The sequence below is a fragment of the Vitis vinifera genome, chromosome 9, assembly GCF_030704535.1.
Source record: "Vitis vinifera cultivar Pinot Noir 40024 chromosome 9, ASM3070453v1".
NCBI classification, from domain to species: domain Eukaryota; kingdom Viridiplantae; phylum Streptophyta; class Magnoliopsida; order Vitales; family Vitaceae; genus Vitis; species Vitis vinifera.
In genome coordinates, this window is record NC_081813.1 from 5189014 (window position 1) to 5212756 (window position 23743).

Sequence of the window (23743 nt, forward strand, 5' to 3'; positions counted from 1 at the left end):
AATTTAGGGAAAATGATATTCCCACTAAGGCAAGACCAATTCAAATGATTCAAAAACCATTGAGATATTATGAAAAGGAAATTTAAGAACTCTTTAAAAAATTAATAAAAAATCCAAATCTCCTTTAAGTTGTGTATGCACAAATTTCTTGAAGTCTTGCAAAACAACCAAAAACTATAGGAAAAATATATGTGATCAAAACTTTATATTAAAATTAATTGATTGTGCGGTATAGACTCAAATATAATATTCTTTACAAAAGAAAATTTTCCCTTTATTCATTCACTTTGATTACAATCCCAAAGATGATGACAAGAGTCTTTTCTTGAATTTTGAAAATCAATCCAATGCCTAGAGTGATTTTCTCAAATGAACTTGTTAAATGATGAAAAACACGTATATACTTTTATTGTATAAAAGTATAAAACACTTTCACATTTATTTTTATAATAATTATATAATGTAATTAAAAATAATAATGCAAATTAATTAATATAATAATTTCAAAATAATAAAATACAAAAGACATGCAAATAAAATTAAATATTATAATTTTTTTTTCATTTTATATATATCCTTATATTTAAATATTATAAATGGTCTATTTAATAAAATTTAAAATATTAATATATTTATATTTCTCTTCATCATTTAATTTGATATGTCAAATATAAAAATGAAATTATTAAAATTTTTAATTATATATAATTTTAATTTCTTATAATTATTTAAAATTTTATAATATATAAATTATTATTTATGATGTCGATCGAGGTCCGACCAATGAACCATGAACAAGTAACTTTTCTAGTTCAATCACCAATCCAATTAAACATTGATCATATGACTTGTAATACAAAAATTCATGGCCCCACAATTGATTTTTTATTTATTATTTTAACCATGAAATGTGGGCCCCCATGTTGTTCTTAAATCTTAAATATCAAATAAAATGATGAAATATTTTTAAAATTTTAATTATTTATATATATTTTTTCACTTATTATAATAATTTTTAATTTTCAAACCGGTTCAATCGAGTCAACAACCAATCCAATTTTGAAAGCATTGGTAAATATAGGCATAAAACTATTGGAAATAACTCCCGCCTTTCCAAGGAAGGCCTAAACTTCCCTTCTTGCTTGCTGAATTCTAAATTTAATAGCATTGCAAACGCTGCAGATTAAAAACACAGGTCTAGTTTTTTATAGTTTCTATATTTTCATCCTATTATTTATGTCTTTGGTACTTAGAGCAGAGATTGAAAGTGGAGGCCCATACTGTTAAGTTGGTAACCAAGGATGAAAGAATAGCTCAAGGTTCTATTACTGTCTGGAATTTCAAATTACATAAAATTGGGACGACAAAGAAATTAAAGAATTTAATATCCTAACATCCTACGTACACAAAGAACAAAACCTTTTTTTTCATCTTACAATCAAATGTTGAACTGAAAGGTTACATACATAAAATAACCAACCATCCTTGAAGAACTTGTGCTCCGAATGACTTCTTATCGCCTTTGGAAGTTAAATGCCTTAATGGCGTAGGCAAAGATGAATAAGAACAGCACCACAAACCCAACAACCACAGCTGCAACCACTCCCAGGAAATCATGTTTGAACCCAAAATAATCATCCAAGAATTGTTTCACCGTTTGATTTTTGTCAAGTAGTGTGTCCTGTATATCTCCAAACTGTGATGTAACCAATCCATACAAAGTCCATGCAACTGGACATATCCAATAGTACCATCTCCACCACACCGGAATTCTCTGTATTCATCAAGGAAGAAATGCAACAATATGAGTCATTTCTATATCCATGTGGTAAGGAAAGTTGCAATTTAAAGAATCACAGGTTGAGAGCACTTACGTTTCGTGGGACTATAAAACCTGAAAAGAGGTTCCATAATGTATAAAATGTTGCGGCAACAATGGAAGCAATATTTTGATTTGGTGTGGCAGCCACAGCCATCATGCCATAGAAGGTGAAGTACAATAACGTGAAGAACATGAAGAACAGATACCAGAAGAACTTAGCGGCAGTCCATTCAAATCCAATCATTGCATAAACTATAACACCATACACAACAGCTTGTGCAAATACATATGGAATCTCAACTAGAGCCTGCAACAAGAGAAGAAATTTGATTAAAATGCAAAACATATTATACATATACAAAGTCTATAGTGTAAGAAAACTAGTTACTTGTCCAAAGGCATATGGCAGGGCTGAATACATTCCTGCAGCTCTTTCTCTGTAAAAGACTGTTCGTTCAACTACAACGACTGGCTGGACCGATTGGGCGTTCTGAACCCCAAGGAAGAGAACAGCAGCATACATAGAACCCATTGCGTTTAACAGATCTTGTTGCCTTGTCCTGCAATTTACCACGTCAAGTATAAATTAAAGTTGATATAGAGAAACATACTGAGTTCTCAAATTTTTGAACCGACATCAAATTACCTTTCGGTGCCCAGATCCCAGAACATTGTCCCAAACATCAAGGCTATGAAAGTTGTGAAGAGAAATCTCACTGCCGTGTATGGTGGGTTGCGCCAGTATGACCAACGTTGTTTCCATAAGCATGCCAAAAATTGGGTGAAGAAGGGTTGGGAGTATTGAGTAGCGAAATAGAGGTCTTTTGTACCAGGGGCAGGTTGGCTCAGTTCTTTAATTAAATCTTTGTTTCTCCTGAAACATATGCCACTTGTTAGAACAGGTTTCAACTACAAATTTAAGCTTTTCATGAGAAACATTAGGATGGATGTATATGACTTTTCAATCTTATTATGCAATTAGATAACATATGGTTGAATCACCTGTATAGGTCTGAATTCTTGTATATTTCAGTGAAATCTACCCCCAAAGTTCCTTCTTGTGCTCCGGTGGTAACTTCCAGCATCCAGGTTGCAGGGTTATAACCATCTTTGATTTTACTGACTCCTTCAATTCCCTTTATGAAAGCAAGTGATATGTATTAGTAAGTGCTTGATATGAATTAACTCAAACTGAAGTATTCACTTCTTATAGCTTCTACTTTATCATGGCAGCTTACCTCAAAATAATTTATCAGATGGGAAGAATGTCTACCCAGTGTTCCCACATATATCTCTTGCCCTCCACGCTTCATCAGGAGCAACTGCAAATCCATCTTAAATATTTCAGTGCCTATATGCAAAGAGAACAGAAGAGAAACTATAATTCTATCCCTTAACATTTCCTACCTCATCGAAGGCCTCAAATATGTCAATACTTGGCTGATGGATGGTGCACACAACTGTTCTTCCTGTGTCCACTGTGTTTCTGACTGTTCTCATAACAATTGCAGCAGCTCTTGCATCTAGCCCTGAAGTTGGCTCATCCATGAATATTATTGAGGGATTTGCCACAAGCTCAACTGCAATAGTCAGCCTCTTGCGCTGCTCGGTTGAGAGACCATTTACACCTGGCAACCCAACCAGTGCATCCCTCAATGGGGTCAGTTCCACAAGCTCCATGACTTCCTCAATGAACATCTGTAACCATTAGCAATGATTATGAATTGTTTAAAAAACGTTGCAAACCATAGTAGAGATGGTAAAAAATTTGACACTGCTTGTGACTCTTCTGTTAGCAGGTTGTGAAGAGGTTTCCCTAGTCTTACTAAATGGATCGGTTAGTAGATGCAAATGCTCAATAACACTCATTAGCTTGCATGAACTTCACCCAATTGGATTAAAAGTCAGTGAAACTTGAACCAGCACTTTTTCCCAGGTGAAGGTCAATCCAAACTTGAACCTGACCTTACCTCAACCAAGTATAAAAAGTCAATTCTAGGGCTTTGCTTGTTTAGAGCACTAAATTGAACAAGAAAAATATGGAAACAATTAAGAAGACTCCTACCTTTCTGGTTTCAGAATTCACATCAGAAGGCAACCGCAGCCAAGCTGAGTAGAGCAAGGACTCATGGACAGTAACATGAGGAGAGTGGATGTCATTCTGCTCACAGTATCCAGAAATTCGAGCAAAAGTCTCTTGCTTCTTTGGGTAGCCAGAAATAGTGATGTTACCCTCAATATATCCACCGGTTTTCCGACCAGCCAGTACATCCATGAGAGTGGTTTTACCAGCACCGCTAACACCCATCAGAGCTGTAAGAACACCAGGCCTGAAAGCACCACTCACCCCTTTCAGAAGCTCCAGTCTGTCTTCAAGGGCACCTTGACTTTTCATTTCCTGCAAGTTCATTTCAAACAACTCAGTTCTCATTTCTGGTTTATAGTACATTATGAAAAAACTTCAGTGCTGCTAAAACATATGTCATCATTTGAATAAATATGACTTTACCTCTGGCATGTCAACTGAGTATCTAATATCATCAAAAGTGATTGAATGTGGTTGGAATGGAAGAACCATTCCTTTCTTCTTATTATGATTAGCCTCAGCAATGGCTTCTACCATTTGCTCTCCCCGCTCTGCATGTCAAGTTTAAATTCAGTGAGCCATATAAAACATGTAGTTAAATGACAAGAATTGAGTCATACAAAGGCATGCATGCATGCACCATGTATGAGTTTCATCACCTGTGGTTGCAGTTTTGGCATTGTCAGACTCTTCTATTATAACAGCTTGAGGCTTCTCAAATGCTGCACAATTTGCACAATGTTAGTACACTAAGCTCATATTTTTAGGAGTTTCAATGCAGAGAAGGTACAGATACCCACGATTTAGGTAATTAAGGCAGAGGGTGTAAAAGATGTTGAAAACAAATATGAATCCAAGCAGTGCCCCAGCTCCTATCCAGTACCAGTGTGCGTCTGTGAAGAACCCACGAGACTTCAATACTGTGACTCCAAGGGATTCTGTTGAATCGGTGACATTCTGAAATATGGAAATAAGTACAATCATCAGTTACTGACACACATAAATAAACACAAATATTCACATGGAACATTCGAGAACTTACTTTGCTCCAACTCTTCCCAAGGAATTCATTTACCACTATTGCATTCTGTGCATACATCAGAGGGGAAGACCAGTAACCCCAAATCCACCATTTCTTGACATTATCTGCACCATTGACCAAATAAAAAAGGAAACAAAAATTCATTATCAGGGGTTATGCACAAGAAGGTTCTATGTTTCCTAAAAAAATATTTCCTCATCATACCATATGACAGGATAAAACCACCCAATGCCAAGAGCATAAGTAAAGCAAATGCCCCAAATGTGTTTGCAACAATCATGTTTCTACCGGCTGCTGCTATAAATCGAAATAATCCAGATGCCATCTGATTAACAAGCAAGAGGAGAAGATACTGTCTAAACAACCTGCAATAAGGAGATTTGTTTATTCAGCATTAATCATTTTGGAACAGAGAAAACATGTAAAAGAAATCTGGATAAGTTTCTGCAACTTCATAACTTTTTAACTTTTACCTTTCCACATTTGGATCAAATCCAATGACGTAGTAAGTGATGAACACCCAAACACCAACTTCAACAAATGTGATGGGGATCTTGAGCACCCATGTGGGAAGAGCATATGCCCATGCAGGATAGAAGAGAAGGTCTCTTTGCTTGTAAAAGACAGGAAGTTTTGCAATTGCCATGGCAAGTTCTGCCATTCCATTAAACATGATCATGACAACAGTGAAGAACAAAGCACCCGTGTAAATGTTTCCATCATCTGTTGAATTTTTGTGCATCTCAGTTCTTAGGAAGAGTGTCATTGCAATCACTGCCATTACTGCAAGCTAAAAATAGAAATAAAAATAATAAATTACAATCACATATACAAAATTAAAAGCCATAGTTATAAGTAGCAATAATAATAATAATACTCACTTGGGTGAGTTTGAAAATATAAACAAATGAGTTCCTCTTCATCAGCAAGTACTCTCTTGACATGTTGGCATCCAACAGTTCCTTCTTTCTAACACCATACTTTTTGGTCGTCAAAGCAGCTGGGTGGCTTTTGGCCCTATCAAATGGCGATGCAAGCTCATCTGCTACTTTCCGTCCAATGTGAAATGACTGGAATGCCTCAGCAAATTCTTTGACTGTGACAAAACTGTAAGGCACATCTTTACGTGCCCAATACTGGGCCTGATCTTTTCTAGATGTTACCTGCAATGAATTTTAAAGTTCATGTTATAGCTCTGTTTTTTTCTAAAAATAAAAAAAGGGAAAAAGATAGAAGATACCAAAAGCTACAAAGCTAAATTTGCACTCACTTCTTGCAGGAAGTCTGCCACACCCTTCCTTGCAGGACATTTGAAGCCCATGGATTCAAAAAATTCAACCACATCTTCACGAGGACCCTGATAAACAATCTGACTATCAGATAGGAGAATGATGTCATCAAAAAGATTGTAAGTCTCAGGTGCTGGCTGGAGGAGAGAGATGACAGCAGTCCCATTGAGAATATGGATGGTTTGCTTGAGAGAATTGATGATTTGATAAGTTGTTGAGCTGTCCAAGCCAGTAGAGATCTCATCCATGAACAGTGCCTTTGATGGTCCGACCAGCATCTCACCTATTATTCATACATTTCACATAATTGAATTAAATTAAATTAATGAACAAAAAATCTAATTTGATTTGTTCTTTCATTTAGTTAGAAACCAAATTATTCCACCTGTTGTGACACGCTTCCTTTGTCCTCCAGAGATACCCCTTATCATCTCATCTCCTACCATGGTATCTGCACAGATGTCTAGTCCCAGAATCTGTAGATTTAAAAGTAAAGAAAAACAAACAAATCATGAATTAGAATTGGGTTTTCTCAGAAATCTATATGCCATCATTGAAAGTTTTATGGTTCTAATACCTTCAATGTATAATCAGTGACAACATTTTCCTTCTGACCTTCTGTTGCTGCTGCCTGAAATATTGGAATCCAATGATGAAAATGTCAACCACCATGGAAGCAACTTCAGTACATTAAGAAATTTCATAGATAAAAGATTCCGACGTAGCATAAAATTCACAAATTAGATTGACTCAAGCCATTCATTTGAGTACAAAAAGAAAGAAACAAACTCCAGAACAGACAGAACACCGACAATACAAAGCCATTTTGCCCATCTATGTCAGAATTCAAAATTTAATTTCTGGAAAAGAGCAGTATCCATGTTCACTAAAAGCAAATAGCTCAATTTCTGCAGAGCTGATTAAAATTTCACAAAAAGTAGATTCTGTCTCACCTTCATGAAGACATCAAGATCAGGATCAGGCTTAATATTTGCTGCTTTCTCTCTTCTTGACAGCTCTGCTAACATGTCTGCAGATGGCAAAAATAAGAGTCAATCTTCTAGGCTACGGAAATGTCATAAAATTGCATTCACAACCTGCAAAAAGCAGAGAAAATAAAAGCAAAGGCAATGGTTTAGACTAACCATATCGATCTCCAACACCCTGGCATCTTGCAGAGAATGCCAAGGTTTCCCTTACAGTCATTTCTCCTATATGGGTATCATGTTGGCTGATATAGGCTGCAGTTCTCTGGGGTACAAACTCATTCATGCCATGGCCGTTGTATGTCACCCTTCCCATAACCTAAAGAAGGAATTTCAGTTTTGAAATTGGATATGAGATTAAAGAAATAAAAAATCAAACATTCCATAAAGAATGGAGGAGTAATAATCATTTTCTTTCAACCTTTAGATTGGGATCAAGCTTTCCAGCCAATGCCAATAAGAGGGTGGTCTTTCCAGAACTTGGAGGACCTAAAAGCAAAGTCAATCTGCAGAAGAAAAATATGCACAAAAATCTTGAGTATGGATCCTCGGGACATTCTAAATTTGAAGAACGAAAAAATCATTTGAGTTATCAATCCATTTTTTACTAGAAACAAATTCATTCTCACCTGCGTGGTTTGATGATTCCACTAACATCATTGAGAATAGTGAATTTCCTCTTTTTACTTGGAAGAATGCGCACAGCGTTCAGGATACCCTTTGGAAAAGAAGGGAAAATTAGATCTAAAAACAAACTTACTTAAAAGAATACTGAGTACAGAAGTAATGATCAGCATTTGCATGAAGTTACCTCAAGTTTACTAAAAATGAAATTATGGAATGAAGGCAAAGCTCTGCTTCCTACAAAAGCTTCTGCATCGATGGTAAGATGCTCAAATCTAACTTCAATTTCGGGAACATCAATTCCAACTCTGAAAAAATGGAAGAATCATGAAAACCCATTATCAAAAAATTCAAAGGAAGATGTTGCTTGGCTGTGGAGAAAATGTGGGAAACACTCATGAGGCATATTTCAGGTCAAGTTTTCATTTTTTTTTCCTCTTTATGTTCTTCTGTTTTCAATGTTCAAAAACAAATGGCAAGGAATGCAAGAAAGGAGGAGAAATCTCACCTATCGATACGATTCTTGAGCTTCAACAAGAACTTCTCATTGTCCTCTTCAGCGACTTTTACCAACCGCTCCACTAAATTCTTCTTGTCCTGAAACCCAAGGTTATGGATATCAATTTCACTGGCCTCACCCTCGGATCCCATCAGCAAACCTCTCCTCAACCGATTGTAGGTGGGAAGTTTCTCGAGTGCGGCCCATTTCAAAGCTTCCTCATCATCCTCATCCCTCGAAGATCGGGAGAAAACATCCGCACCGGAGCTCCTCCATATCGAAGAACCGTTCCTCCTTAAACTACCACTGGCTCTATAAATGTCAGCAGTGGCCATTACAACCTGAAACGAAGAACCCTCCTGCAAGACCAATCAAAACCCACAAAAACCCAGAAATCTTTCCTCAAAAGTCTGAGAAAGAAGCTCGGAGTTTTGAACCCTGGAGCCCAAAGAAGCTAAAAATCAGATACGCGTCCCCTTCCTCCCTTTTCTCTGCATAAAAGTCTCTACCTTTGAACTGCTAATACTTGATGCCTTCAGAATGCAGGGTTTATATAGGTGATGGGTTGAACAGACCCTCAAGTTTTCTAACTTCTTGGTTTCCTATGACTTTTCCTTAAAAAAAAATTAGCGGGGAAATTGAATATATAAGCGGCTGGGTAACGACTCCACCGAGTTTGACCCGTCAAATTCTTAAATAAAACACTTCTAGAGTTTCCCAACGGGAACGCGATCTGTTTAAAGCTTCCCACCTGCCAAATGAACAAACTTTTTCCTTCCAACTGTTGGGTCCAGGAAGGTTCCTGGTGGACCCAAATCCTCCAAAACTATAAATATATTTGGCATTTTTTTTAACGGATTAAATACATTTTTCCCGGCTTTTGCACATATGTCTTCTGACGACTTTACCGAAAATCCTTGGAGGATTGTCCTTCTAGACGTTCTAAAACGGAAATGTTTTGGTCAAACGGAAAGTCAACCATGGAAAATAAAGGTTTAACAGATAGATAACAATGATGTTTTTTTTGTGCGCACACTCTCTGACCTCACGGACACGCACGTTTCTCTAGATTTCCTTGACCTCCTGAACACGCACGTTTCAATCTAGACTCCCTCGACCTCGCGTATACGCACGGCTGTGTCCTTTTGATTTTTATATATATAAAAAAAATAGCAAAAAAAAATGATAATAATCATAATATAAAAACAACAACAAAAACGAAAACCATGTCTACTTTTCTTCTTATTTTATTTTAAAAAAAAATAAAAGTTTCATTTTCTTTATTTTTTCCTTTCTAATTTTTTTAAAAATAAAAATAAAAATCCCCAATTTTTTTAGTCTTCTTCCTATCTTCTCTTTCTTTTCTTACTGACTTTAATTTCCAAACTTCGAATCTTACCTGTTCTTTTTTTCATTTTTTTCTACAACCATAATTCCATATTTAGTGGTAATGATAGTGAAAAATAAAATTATACTAATCTATCCATTTTTATTAATATGATACTAAAATTTTGATAATATTAAATAAAATTATCATAAAATTAATTTTCATACTAATTTTTTAAAATTATCTTATAAATAAATATAGTAATGAATACGAGTATAGATTACTTTAAGTGGAAAAAATTTCTAAATGCTCAAAAGTTTGATAATAATTTTATATTTCACATTGGATAAATCAAACTTCCCTTTTAAAACACTCATCTTCTTATCTCTTTCAAAAAAAAATTGAGTTGATATCAACAATCAAAAATAAATTTAAAATTTTTTAAATTAAAAATATAATTAAGTTTTAAAATATATAAAAAAAATATTGACCCAAACTACATTTTCAACGCTTTCTCAATATATATTTGTAAACCTCAAAATTTGTCTCAATTTCATTTTTTACATTAATTTTGAGTTCAATTTTATTAATAAATTTTAAATCCCGATCACATATGTTTTTTGGTCCATTCACCCTTTAATCTTAATTTTTATTATTTTATATTTTATTATTATTATTATTATTATTATTATTATTATTATTATTATTATGTTTTTTTTCTTTCTTTTTTTCTTTTTCTTTTTTGTTTTTCTTTTTTCTCTTTCTTTTCTCTCTCCTCTCTCCTCTCTCTTTCTACTCTCCAATTACCCCACCCACTCCCTCTCTCTTGTTGGGCTTTGTGGAGCCTAGTTTTGTTTGATCCGGTTTGACGACCCGACCCGAATAATATTGCATGGCTTTTTTAATGGGAGATTTATTGAGGCCTGTTGGGCCCGTTTAGCCCATTGTGGAATCACCTTTTTAATTAGGGTTTTTTAGTATGGTAGGGTTGTCGTGCTATATATATATAGAGAATATTGTAGTCGCTACGTTGTACTCTGTATTCTTCCCTGATAATAGTGATATCCCTACAACTCCGTGGACGTAGGCAAATTGCCAAACCACGTAAATATTGTCTTGTGTGTGTGATTGTTTTTTCTTTGGCGTGTGTTTTCTCTAATTTTTGTTTCTCACGGGTTGGGAATTCGGTTTAATTCCCTACAACTGGTATTAGAGCCTAGGGTTAGGTTTGAGTGGGAGCAATGGCAGAGGAAGCAGGAAAGGCGTCTAGAATAGAAAAGTTTGATGGCACAGACTTTGCGTATTGGAGGATGCAGATTGAAGATTATCTCTATAGGAGGAAATTGCATATGCCTCTTTTGGGGACAAAACCTAAGAGTATGAAGGCTGAGGAATGGGCGCTTCTTGACAGACAGGTTCTAGGAGTTATTAGGTTAACTCTGTCTAGGTCTGTTGCACACAATGTTGTAAAGAAGAAGACCACAGCATATCTGATGAAGGTTTTGTCCGGTATGTATGAAAAGCCGTCCGCAAACAATAAGGTGCATCTGATGAAGAAATTGTTCAATTTCAAGATGGCAGAGAATGCATCAGTAGCACAACATCTGAATGAATTTAATACAATCACAAATCAATTGTCGTCTGTAGAAATTGATTTTGATGATGAGATTCGTGCTCTGATCGTTTTGGCTTCTTTGCCAAACAGTTGGGAGACAATGAGGATGGCAGTAAGCAATTCTACAAGAAAGGAAAAGCTCAAGTACAATGATATATGAGATTTAATTCTGGCTGAGGAGATTCGCCGAAGAGATGCAGGTGAAACCTCAGGATCTGGTTCTACCCTAAACCTTGAGACAAAAGGTAGAGGTAATAACAGAAATTCAAATCAGGGTAGATCAAATTCCAGAAATTCTAATCGGAACATAAGCAAATCTAGATTAGGCCAACAAGTACAATGCTGGAATTGTGGGAAAACAGGTCAATTAAAAGGCAACACAAAAGCCCTAAGAAGAAGAATGAAGATGATTCTGCTAATGCTGTAATAGAAGAGGTACAGGATGCATTACTTCTTGCAGTAGACAGTCCACTTGATGATTGGGTTTTGGATTCAGGAGCTTCGTTTCATACCACTCCATACCGAGAAATCATACAGAATTATGTTGCAGGTGATTTTGGTAAGGTGTATTTGGCTGATGGTTCAGCCTTGGATGTTGTGGGTCTGGGAGATGTCCGGATATCTTTGCCCAATGGGTCTGTTTGGTTACTGGAGAAGGTTCGACATATTCCTGACCTGAGGAGGAATCTGATTTCTGTTGGACAACTTGATGATGAAGGACATGCAATACTATTTGTTGGTGGTACTTGGAAGGTTACAAAGGGAGCTAGGGTATTGGCTCGTGGAAAGAAGACTGACACTCTGTATATGACCTCATGTCCAAGAGACACAATTGCAGTTGCTGATGCAAGTACTAATACAAGCCTATGGCACCGCAGACTTGGTCACATGAGTGAGAAAGGGATGAAGATGTTGCTGTCAAAAGGAAAACTACCAGAATTGAAGTCCATTGATTTTGACATGTGTGAAAGTTACATCTTAGGAAAGCAAAAAAAGGTGAGCTTCTTGAAAACTGGCAGGACACCGAAGGCTGAAAAATTGGAACTAGTACACACTGATTTGTGGGGGCCTTCTCCGGTTGCATCCCTAAGAGGTTCAAGGTACTACATCACCTTTATTGATGACTCAAGTTAAAAGGTATGGGTTTATTTTCTGAAAAATAAATCTGATGTATTTGCAACTTTTAAGAAGTGGAAGGCCATGGTTGAGACAGAAATAGGTTTGAAAGTAAAATGTTTGAGGTCAGATAATGGAGGAGAATACATAGATGGAGGATTCAGTGAGTATTGTGCTGCACAGGGAATTAGGATGGAGAAGACCATTCCTAGGACACCACAGCAGAATGGTGTGGCTGAGCGCATGAACAGAACTCTCAATGAGTGTGCTAGAAGTATGAGGTTGCATGCTGGACTACCAAAAACTTTTTGGGCTGATGCTGTTAGCACTGCAGCTTACCTGATAAACCGAGGACCATCAGTTCCCATGGAGTTCAGACTTCCTGAGGAGGTTTGGAGTGGTAAAGAGGTGAAGTTTTCACATTTAAAAGTTTTTGGTTGTATTTCTTATGTTCATATTGATTCTGATGCTCGTAGTAAACTTGATGCAAAGTCAAAAATATGTTTTTTCATTGGCTATGGTGATGAGAAATTTGGCTATAGGTTTTGGGATGAACAAAACAGGAAAATCATCAGAAGTAGAAATGTGATATTTAATGAACAGGTTATGTACAAAGACAGGTCATCTGTAGTGTCAGATGTTACAGAGATAGATCAAAAGAAATTTGAGTTTGTCAACTTAGATGAATTGACTGAAAGTACTGTCCAAAAAGGGGGTGAAGAAGATAAAGAGAATGTAAATTCACAAGTAGATCTGAGTACACCTGTAGTTGAAGTTCGCAGATCTTCTAGGAACATTAGACCTCCGCAGTGTTATTCACCTGTTTTAAACTATCTCCTGTTGACTGATGGTGGTGAGGCAGAGTGTTATGATGAAGCCTTGCAAGATGAGAATTCAAGTAAGTGGGAGTTAGCCATGAAGGATGAGATGGATTCCCTGTTGGGGAATCAGACATGGGAACTGACTGAATTGCCAGTAGGAAAGAAGGCTTTGCACAACAAATGGGTATACAGAATAAAGAATGAGCATGATGGTAGCAAACGTTACAAGGCCAGATTAGTTGTTAAAGGGTTCCAGCAGAAGGAGGGCATTGACTACACAGAGATATTTTCTCTAGTTGTGAAGATGTCAACAATGAGACTTGTACTTGGAATGGTGGCTGAAGAAAACTTACATCTTGAGCAATTAGATGTGAAGACAGCATTCCTTCATGGTGACTTGGAGGAAGACCTTTACATGATTCAACCAGAAGGGTTCATTGTTCAGGGACAAGAGAATCTAGTCTGCAAACTGAGAAAGAGCTTGTATGGCCTTAAACAAGCTCCTAGACAGTGGTACAAGAAGTTTGACAATTTTATGCATAGAATTGGGTTCAAGAGATGTGAAGCTGATCACTGTTGCTATTTTAAGTCCTTTGACAATTCTTATATCATATTACTATTGTATGTGGATGATATGCTTATTGCAGGGTCTGACACTGAGAAGATTAATAATCTGAAGAAGCGATTATCCAAACAGTTTGCAATGAAGGATTTGGGAGCTGCAAAGCAAATCTTGGTATGAGAATCATTAGAGACAAGGCTAATGGTACATTGAAGCTTTCACAGTCAGAGTATGTGAAGAAAGTTCTCAGCAGGTTCAACATGAATGAAGCTAAACCAGTGAGCACACCCTTGGGTAGTCATTTCAAACTAAGCAAAGAACAGTCACCAAAGACAAAAGAAGAAAGGGACCATATGAGCAAGGTGCCCTATGCCTCAACTATTGGCAACTTGATGTATGCTATGGTGTGTACAAGGCCAGACATTGCACATGCAATGGGAGTTGTGAGCAGATTCATGAGTAGGCCTGGAAAGCAGCATTGGGAGGCAGTCAAGTGGATTTTAAGATATCTGAAGGGTTCATTAGATACATGTATTTGCTTCACAGGTGCAAGTTTGAAACTGCAGGGTTATGTAGATGCTGATTTTGCTGGTGATATTGATAGTAGAAAGAGTACTACTAGGTTTGTTTTTACTCTAGGTGGTACAGCTATATCATGGACTTCAAATCTACAGAAGATTGTTACTTTGTCTACTACAGAAGCTGAGTATGTTGTAGCAACTGAAGCTGGAAAGGAGATGATTTGGCTACATGGTTTCTTAGATGAATTGGGTAAGAAGCAGGAGATGGGCATTCTACACAGTGACAGTCAGAGTGCAATTTTTCTTGCCAAAAATTCAGCTTTTCATTCAAAGTCGAAACATATACAAACAAAATACCACTTTATCCGTTATCTTGTTGAGGATAAACTGGTAATACTTGAGAAGATTTGTGGATCTAAGAACCCTGTAGACATGTTGACTAAGGGTGTCACTATTAAGAAGTTGAAGCTGTGTGCAGCTTCAATTGGTCTTCTAGCTTGAGGACAGGAGGATGAGTTGTAGGGATGAGGGATCGTTTCTTGGAGGATAGCGGTTTGATGTTGGTGATTGGACTAGTCTCCAAGTGGGAGATTTGTTGGGCTTTGTGGAGCCTAGTTTTGTTTGATCCGGTTTGACGACCCGACCCGAATAATATTGCATGGCTTTTTTAATGGGAGATTTATTGAGTCCTGTTGGACCCGTTTAGCCCATTGTGGAACCACCTTTTTAATTAGGGTTTTTTAGTATGGTAGGGTTGCCATGCTATATATATATATAGAGAATATTGTAGTCGCTACGTTGTACTCTGTATTCTTCCCTGATAATAGTGATATCCCTACAACTCCGTAGACGTAGGCAAATTGTCGAACCACGTAAATATTGTCTTGTGTGTGATTGTTTTTTCTTTGGCGTGTGTTTTCTCTAATTTTTGTTTCTCACGGGTTGGGAATTCGGTTTAATTCCCTACATCTCTCTCTCCTCCCATACCTCTCATGCCATTATCATTCCCTATTCCCTTATTGTTTTTTTATTTTATTTTTTTCCCCTTCATTCTCATCGGTCCCCCATTCCCCTTTCTTTTTTTTTTCTTTTTTTTTTCTGCTTCTCTCCCTGGGACACACACGTGCCCATTTTTTGCCTTATTCTCACTAGATTTTTTCCGCTTCTCCGCAGACTCCCACAGTGGCCGACGGTCCCATCTCCCCCACTCCGTTTCTCAGCTTTTTCCTCATTCACTCCAAAGACGACCACAATCGACTCACCCAGTTTTCTTGATCTTTTTTATTTTTATTTTTATTTATTTTATTTTGGCTACCCAAACACCACATCCCGGGACTCTGGATTCTCTTCTTCCTATTTTTCCTCCCCCATTTTCTCCATTTTTTTCTCTTCTCTTTCCTCTTACTCACTCCCACATGACTAGAGGCCCCCCATTTTCTTCTTTCCTATTTTTCATTTTTGTTCTCTATCCAAACACCCACTTGTAGAGACGACCGACCCATTTCTTCTCTTCCATTTTTTTTATTTATTATCTTCCTTATTATTATTAGTATTAGTATTATTTTTGTCTTTCAAAAACACCATCAACCCTCATTGTCGTAGGCGAGCTCCTATCAGTCGCCGTCGGCGAGCCACTGTCGATCGGCGAACCCCTCTTATTTCCTCTCATTCCCTCATTTTCCCATCCCACTCACTTTCCATTATTATTATTATTAATATTATTATTATTATTATTATTGTTGTTATTGTTATTGTTATTGTTATTGTTATTCTTGATTTGATTTTAATAGTAATTGTTGTTTATGAAATTTGGATTATTGAATGAATATGAAATTTGAGCTTTATTAATTAGTATAAAATTTGGGCCAATTTATTATTGGTGGATTAATTTGAAATTTGTTAATTTGGGTTTGTGGTTATATTGCATTTGATTATTAATTTGGGATATTTAGATTATATAAATTGCATATTGTTTATTTGGATTTGGGCCTATTGTTAATTGGTTATTTGTTTGGGCTAATTGGATTGAGCTTGAGATATTATTTTCTTTGGTCATGTACATTATTAATTTGTTTGTTAATTGAAATGAATTTTGAGCCCACAATGTGGGTGGGATTTGTTGGGTGACTTGAATATTTGATATGAGCTTGGATAATTTGAATTGTTTAATTTGGACATGAAACAATCGTGGTGTATATTAGGCTTGAATTATGAGATATTAAATTTAGGCTTAGTAGAATTTATTTTAATTTATCCAATTTTAAGTTTGGTTAATCGTACTTGTATTTTTGGTTATTAATTTGGATGTTTTGGGCTAAGACCTATAATAATTTAGACTCATTTTAATTGTGAAATTTATAAAACTAATTTGAATTTTGAATTTGGGTTTAAATATTTGTTTGGGATTTTGTACATCTCTAGATATTTACATTGGGTATTTTTTGTTTTTGCATGGGTCCATTCCCCAATTCTATTGGCTAAATACGAATTTATGATGCATGTAGCATGGAATTTCATAGAAAAATTTGTTGTGAGTTTATTTTGGTACATATTTTATTTCTCACTTTTATTTGATTTTATTTTTATTAGTTCTTGTAAATATTCGTTTGTATATACCTATTAAGTGTGTATAGAATTGAATATCGAACAAACTAGAAATTTCGTTTAAATGAGAGGAAGAATTCAATAAATATGTTTTAATAAAACAATAATTTTAAAATATTTTTTTTAATAATATTTTTTAGTTATAAAAAATCATAAAAATGCATTTAGAAAAATCCAAAAGAATTGTTTTTCGTAGGATTTGAAAAATTGTTTTTAATAAAAATTGTCCAAAAATTTCTTTGTTTAATAAAAATTATCCAAATTTTTTTTTGTAAATAAAATTGTCCCAAAAATTAATTCTTAATAAAATTGTCCAAAAAAAATGTTTCTTTTAAATGAATTCTTTTTTTTTCTTAATTAGATTAGAAATAGAGGATTTAAATTTTTTTTTCTTTTTAATTAAAATTTCTTTTGCAAATAAATTTATGTCTTTTTAAATAATTTGTATAAATCACTTTTTTTTTTAAATGAAAATGAATCAAAATACTTTTGTAAATAAAATTATAAAAATTCATTATTTTCTAGTAAAAGTAAGTAAAAATAATTTTTGTGCCCAAATTGAAATTTTTGTCATAAATTCTTTTGATATAATATATGTAAATAACCTTTTTTTTAAATAAATAAATTGAAATCATTAATTCAAAATCATTTTTAATAAAATTCTTTGAAGTTTCTTGAAAACTAATTTTTTTAATATCTTTTTTATTTTATTTTATTTAGTTCAATAAATCATTTTGCATAATCCTCTTATAATTTATTTTGTGTATTCTTATAATTAGATTTTCATCATTATTTTTGCATATATTGATTTTCATCATGACTTATACATTGATTATTTTTCTTGGTATCCATAATTAATTAATTAATTGTCATAATTCCTTTAATTCGTTTAATAGAGGTCGTGCATGTACGGGCTTAGAAGGGTGCTACAGCTCACCACCGTACCTTCCCAATAAGTAACCTGATCCCCCGACCCAAACTCGGTTTTCCACAGACCTGTTTCAGGAGTCACACTAAGAGTTTTTCTTTCTTATTTTGTTTTTTTCTTAAAAAAAAATTAAAATAAGTAGTCATTCCAAGTCTTTTTCTAAAAATCAAATTTTCACCAAATAAATAAATAAAAACAAGTTTCATCATCGAGTGGGAAAGCATCGTGCAAAAATGTAGGGTCCACAATATCTTTTGTTTATTTATTTATTATCATTATTATATACTAAAATTCCTGCAAAACAAAATTGAATATAAATAAACATAAATAATAATAATAATAATAATAACAATAATAATAATTTTCATTATTATTGTATATAATAGTAGTAATAACAATAATGATAAATAATAAATAAACAAAAGATAGATATTGAGAAAGAGTTGAAAATGCATTAAGAGTTAATATATATGTCATTTTTATATTTTTAGGATTAAAGTTTTTTTTTTTACTTTTTATTGTATTTTTTATTTTTAAAATCTTTTATTTTATTATTTAGGCCAACCAACAAAATTTTTATTCAATTTTTTTAAAAGAGATAAAAAGATGGGATGTTTTAATCAAGAATGTTTGATTTATATAATGCAAAATATAAAATTATTATGTGAGGATTTTTCCATAGTGACTTGCACTCAATATTATATAATTAATAAATTAATAAATATATTTATTAGTAAGATAATTTTAATAAATTTATAAATATATTTATTAGCAATATAATTTTAATAAATTAATATGAGAAATCAATTTTATGATAATTTTATTTATTATTGTCAAATTTTTAGGAGAGATCATTAAGAGGATCTAGTTTTGCATGATTTTAATATTTGATCCCTAGTTTTATTACTAAATATGAGATTATGGTTCTAGGAAAAAAAAATTTGCTAATGTTAGAAATTTGAAAATATATATATATATATATATATATATATATATATATTTAATCAGTTACTAGTCATTATGCATTTAATGCATTGACAGATGATCACTTAGGCTTACATCCTTAATTAGTTGAGCAATCAATTTGACGGATACTCGACTAGTCAAAGCTTTAACTACTAGAAAAAAGAAAAATAACAAATGTCTCTTAATTTATCAACTCTAATCTATTCAACCGATTCCTCAACTCCTCAATTGTAAATGACATGGTTTAAGGTTTGAAACCTCCAATAATTTACGTTAACCTCTTAAAACTTTTCAGAATAAATTTAGAAGTAATTTAGCTCAAGGTTTTAATGGAAAATAAAAAATCCTCCACTTCTTTGATATATATATGATCTTAATTTTACACAACATTTTAGGTTAATTTAAGTTTTCAAGGATCCTAAGTCTTCCATATTACTTGAGCTTTCTTTGGATTTTCAATAGCAAACTTAAAAAACTTAATTTGATTTAAACTATTAGTAATTTTAACTTTATTTTGTAATTATAAAAAAACCTATTAGGAGAATCCTTGGGCTAATAGTCAAATAATTTACATTTTTTTTATTTCATAACAATACTATTATTACATAATAGAACATTGTAGACCCCCTCCCAGGGAGGAGGAGTTTTTGGCCATTTTTATTTTGCTATCATGATTACTTTTCTAACCACCCGGGAAACGAGCTGTTTTGGGCGGCCATGGGATGGGATGAGGCGAGTTGCTGGTGGCGGCGAGAGACAGCTTGGAGGAGAAGCTGCCAGCAGAAAAAAAATATATATGTATTTCTTTGGGGAGCAGCAGCGGGGAGAGAAAAAATCAGGAACAGCTGGGGCTGGGTGAAAGAGAGGAAAACGGGTAGCAGTTGGGAGGATTCTTGGAAGAGAAAAAAATCTGGAGAGCAGAACAGAGGAACGGGAAGAGAGAGAGAGAGGAGCTGGGAAAGAGGGTTTGAAAAAGGATTTTCAGCAAAAGGGATTTTCGAGATTTTCCAGGTGCGAATCAGATAGCATATTTAACTAATTCGTGAGTTGCATTAACTGAGTTATAGTTCATTTCGTTTTCTTCATTTTGGTGTTGGAATTATTTTTGTCTCTGTTTTATTTGAGTTTGATGCCCGAAATCATGCTTTTCGCTTCTGTTAATTCCATCCACCTTGGCCACGGATGTCGCCTGAAAATGGGTCTCTCCATCCATAACCAGTCATGCCCAGAAATTTGAGCGCTATTTCAAAAAAACCAGAAAATGGGTTTCTCTACTGTGAAGGTCTCTAGCAAAGGCTGAAGCAAAAACAAATAAATAAATAAATTAAAAAAACAAAAGTCAACAAAGTAGTACACAACCCATTATAAAATATTGAAGCCTGCAGACAATGGACCCATTTTCTTTTTTTATTAGGGAGAATTGTGTTTTGGGCCCAGTTGGGCCCAAAAATTAACATTTGGTCCTCCAATCACCCATATTTAAGTCCAAGGATATGAGATAGTAATTGACAAAAATACCCACTTGACTCATTTTTATCTTTATTCTACTACTTGTCACTCTTCTTTCTTATTTAACCATTTTTGGATTTTTCATTTTTTTTAAAACTCTTTTATAAATAATTGAAAATTTACATTATTTTTTATTTTTAAATTATAAATAAAAAAAATTATATTAATGATTCAAAGACTATTTTAGAAAATACTTTTTAAAAAAATATTAATTTAAATAAATAAAAATTATCTTTTTGTATTTATTTTTATCGTTTACATTTTAGAAGTAAATAATTTAATGATTAAAATACCATTTAAAATAAATATATTCACTATTTTATTTTTTTATAATAAAAAGTATTTTAAGGTTTTTTTTTACTATTATGAAATAAAAAGTTCAATTTTTTTTGTTTAATCTTCTTCCTTCCTTATTTTAACAACTTTTTGAACATGACTTTTAGTAATAAGTTATATGAAATGCTACAAATTTGTTTATTAAGGATTTTTTTTAATGATTTGAATTAATTGAAATTTTATTAAAATAAGAAAAATAAAAATAAAGAAAGGGGATGGATTGAGAGTTTTTATTTTAAGTACTCGATTAAAATGAGGATGGATGGAGAGTTTTTATTTTTAGTACTCAATTAAAATGTTTTCATATGACCTAATTTTATAAGTGGATTATATCAATACATAGTAGAGATTGATTTTTTTATATATATAAAAGGGTTGAAAGGTATATTTACTTGTTTTAGATGAAAACAAGTAACTAAAAATTATATAGATTATATTTGAGTTTGGTTTTAAAATATTTTTCCAGTTTTTATTTTCTATATTGCCTCTTTTTGAAAATACGTTTAAGTTATGACAAATATGAAATTTATGTCATTGTACAAGGGTATTATACTAATTGTACAAGGGAAATGTGCTAAGTGTACAAGAGTGTACGAGGCTCCTAATAGGTTTTGTACGATTTTTAAACAACTTGAATTTGATATTAAGACGATTATTGATAGTTTTTTTTTTCTTTTTTTTATCAAACTATTTCATTAAGACATTCTCTACAAAAATTAACACATAAGAAATAAAATTTTGAGTTATTGAGTTATTGTACAAGGTATTACACTAATTGTACAAGACAAATTTACTGATTGTACAAGGGTGTACAAGACTACTTTTTGTTAAGGATTTCAAGTGATTTTGAAAAAATTTCCTATTTTTTTCCACTCAAAGATTTTTCCCCCACTCAAATTCTCTCACTCAAGAATTGTTTCGAATTTTATTTTTAAATTTCATCATCAAAAATTTGTAATTGCATATTTTGTTTTTGTAGTTTTAGCAATGTTATTTCTTTTCACTATATATATTTTTTTTTGTGAAATTTTATCCAAATGAATCTATATTTAAAATTATAATCATATTTATCAAAAAATTTACTAAGATTATCTTTAATTCTTTTAATATATTTATACTCATTTATTTAAAAAATGAAAAACTAATTTTTTTTTTTTTTTTTTTTTTTTTGTAAACATGTTCTATTACCTTTCAAGTAAAAAATTAGATAAGTTTCAAAGTCAATAAATAAAAAAATTAAATACCACTTTCAATAATTTTTAGATAAAATTTTATATAATATATTTTATTTGAAACTTAATTTTTAAAGTTTAACTAAAAAATTGTATTGACAATTTTCTTGTTGTGGGTCAAAATACTTTGCATTAGTCTATCTAGATAAGAAAAATTTTAAAATAAAAACATTAAAAATTAAAAAGCTAAAAAGATATATATATATATATATATATATATATATAATAAAGTGAAGTGATAGTTAATTTTAAAATTTTTTAAAATATGGTTAATGTAGAAAATATAAAAAAATAATTAAAAATAAGATAAAAATATAGATGAAAGGGTACTATAAATTTAAAATAAAAAATTAAAATTAAACGAAAAGATAAATATAAAAGGATAAAAAATATTTGGATGAAAAATCCCAAAATTTTTATCATTGCTTTTAATAAGAGCAAAAAGATTCAATATCTTTAAAAATGAAAAATAAAAAAATATTATTATTTTTTATTTGACATAAAATAGAAATATATATTGGAATAAAAAGGAAAAAAAAAGTTAGAAATGAGTAATATTTAATAGGGAATAGAAAAGGAAAAAAAATTAAAAATTAAAATTAAAATTCACACTCACTTGTAAGCATATAAGGGATTAGGGTATTTTAGGAATTAATGAAAGACAATATCCTTCATTTTAATTTTCATACTTTGTTTGGATCTTGGGCTTAAATATGGGTGGTTGGAGAACCAAATGTTAATTTTTGGGCCCAGCTGGGCCCAAAACACAATTCTCCCTTTTTATTAAATGCTCTCATCTCTTTCTTAATTTCCACTTCACGTTTTCAAATAAAATTTTTAAAACTTAGGTTTTTAAATCTAATTTCCAAAATCTCAATTCTCAACTAATTTTTCAAAAATCCCAAATTGTTTTTAAATAAGTTTTAAAACTCCGATTTCCAAATTTAATTTCCGAAACTTTAATTCTCAAAATCTAATTTTCAAAAATCCAATTTTTCGGAATTCCAATTTTCACATTATTTAATTAATCATTATTACTTTCATTATTATTATATCCATTTATTTGTTGATTCATTCATTTTTAAAAGAATTCCATTTTTAAATAATCCCTCAAAATTCCATTTTTCACATTTCTTTATCTAATCATTATTATTTTCGCTATTGTTATTATTTTATTCATCTTAATTATTTATTTTTGAAAATTCCAACTTTAAATAAATTCCAATTTTTAAATAAATCCAATTTGTGAACTTAAATTCTAAAATTCCAATTCTTAAATTTAATTCCTAATACTCCAATTTTCAAACAAATTTCAAAAATCTAGTCTTCACTCGAATAGTTTTAATTCCATTCCGGTTTTCAAATAATCTCATGTTTCTCAACTTTAATAAGCAAGAATGAATTTTCCGTAATTCCGAATAATGGAATTTATGATATTAATTCATGCAATATAAATCGGGCTTTGGTGGGGGCCCCACATACACATTTTTATGATTGATTGATTAATTAGTTGATTTGATGGTAGTACATGATTGAGTTATTCTGCTCTATGACATGCATGATATTATTTCTTAACTGTGCGCTAACCCCCTTTCTTGATGGCGCGTTGATCGTTTGGTGCCAAGGTATGCTCCGCTCCCACTTCAATCGTTCTTATTGAGTGTTTTGATTTTCACATGAGCATGGTCATCTTAGGTATTCATGGATTTACTCATCAATTGCCATGATTGCTTCATTTTATTAGTAGAGACCCGTTTTTAGGGACTTAGAGGGATGCTACAGTCTCTACCGTACCTTCCCGATAAGTAACCTGACCCCCGAACCCGATCCGGTTTTTCACAGACCGCCTTTTTTTAAA

The 23743-nt window shown here is 32.7% G+C and overlaps 1 protein-coding gene across 1 annotated transcript; it reads right to left on the reverse strand.

The window, feature by feature from the left end:
- Positions 1–1302: 1302 nt before the first annotated feature.
- On the reverse strand, positions 1303–8948 carry LOC100244707 (pleiotropic drug resistance protein 1). The gene is made up of 24 exons (XM_059739525.1): positions 8358–8948; positions 8037–8157; positions 7855–7943; positions 7647–7731; positions 7385–7544; positions 7193–7269; positions 6817–6870; positions 6625–6715; positions 6221–6522; positions 5832–6113; positions 5424–5740; positions 5155–5315; positions 4951–5054; positions 4709–4865; positions 4568–4630; positions 4332–4459; positions 3888–4220; positions 3230–3520; positions 3061–3144; positions 2825–2958; positions 2469–2696; positions 2211–2382; positions 1875–2129; positions 1303–1774 (listed from the first exon to the last, which is right to left on the reverse strand). The coding sequence occupies exons 1-24, from the start codon at positions 8681–8683 to the stop codon at positions 1514–1516; spliced, it is 4275 nt and encodes a 1424-aa protein (XP_059595508.1). The 5' UTR covers positions 8684–8948; the 3' UTR covers positions 1303–1513.
- Between the last annotated feature and the right edge of the window lie 14795 nt (positions 8949–23743).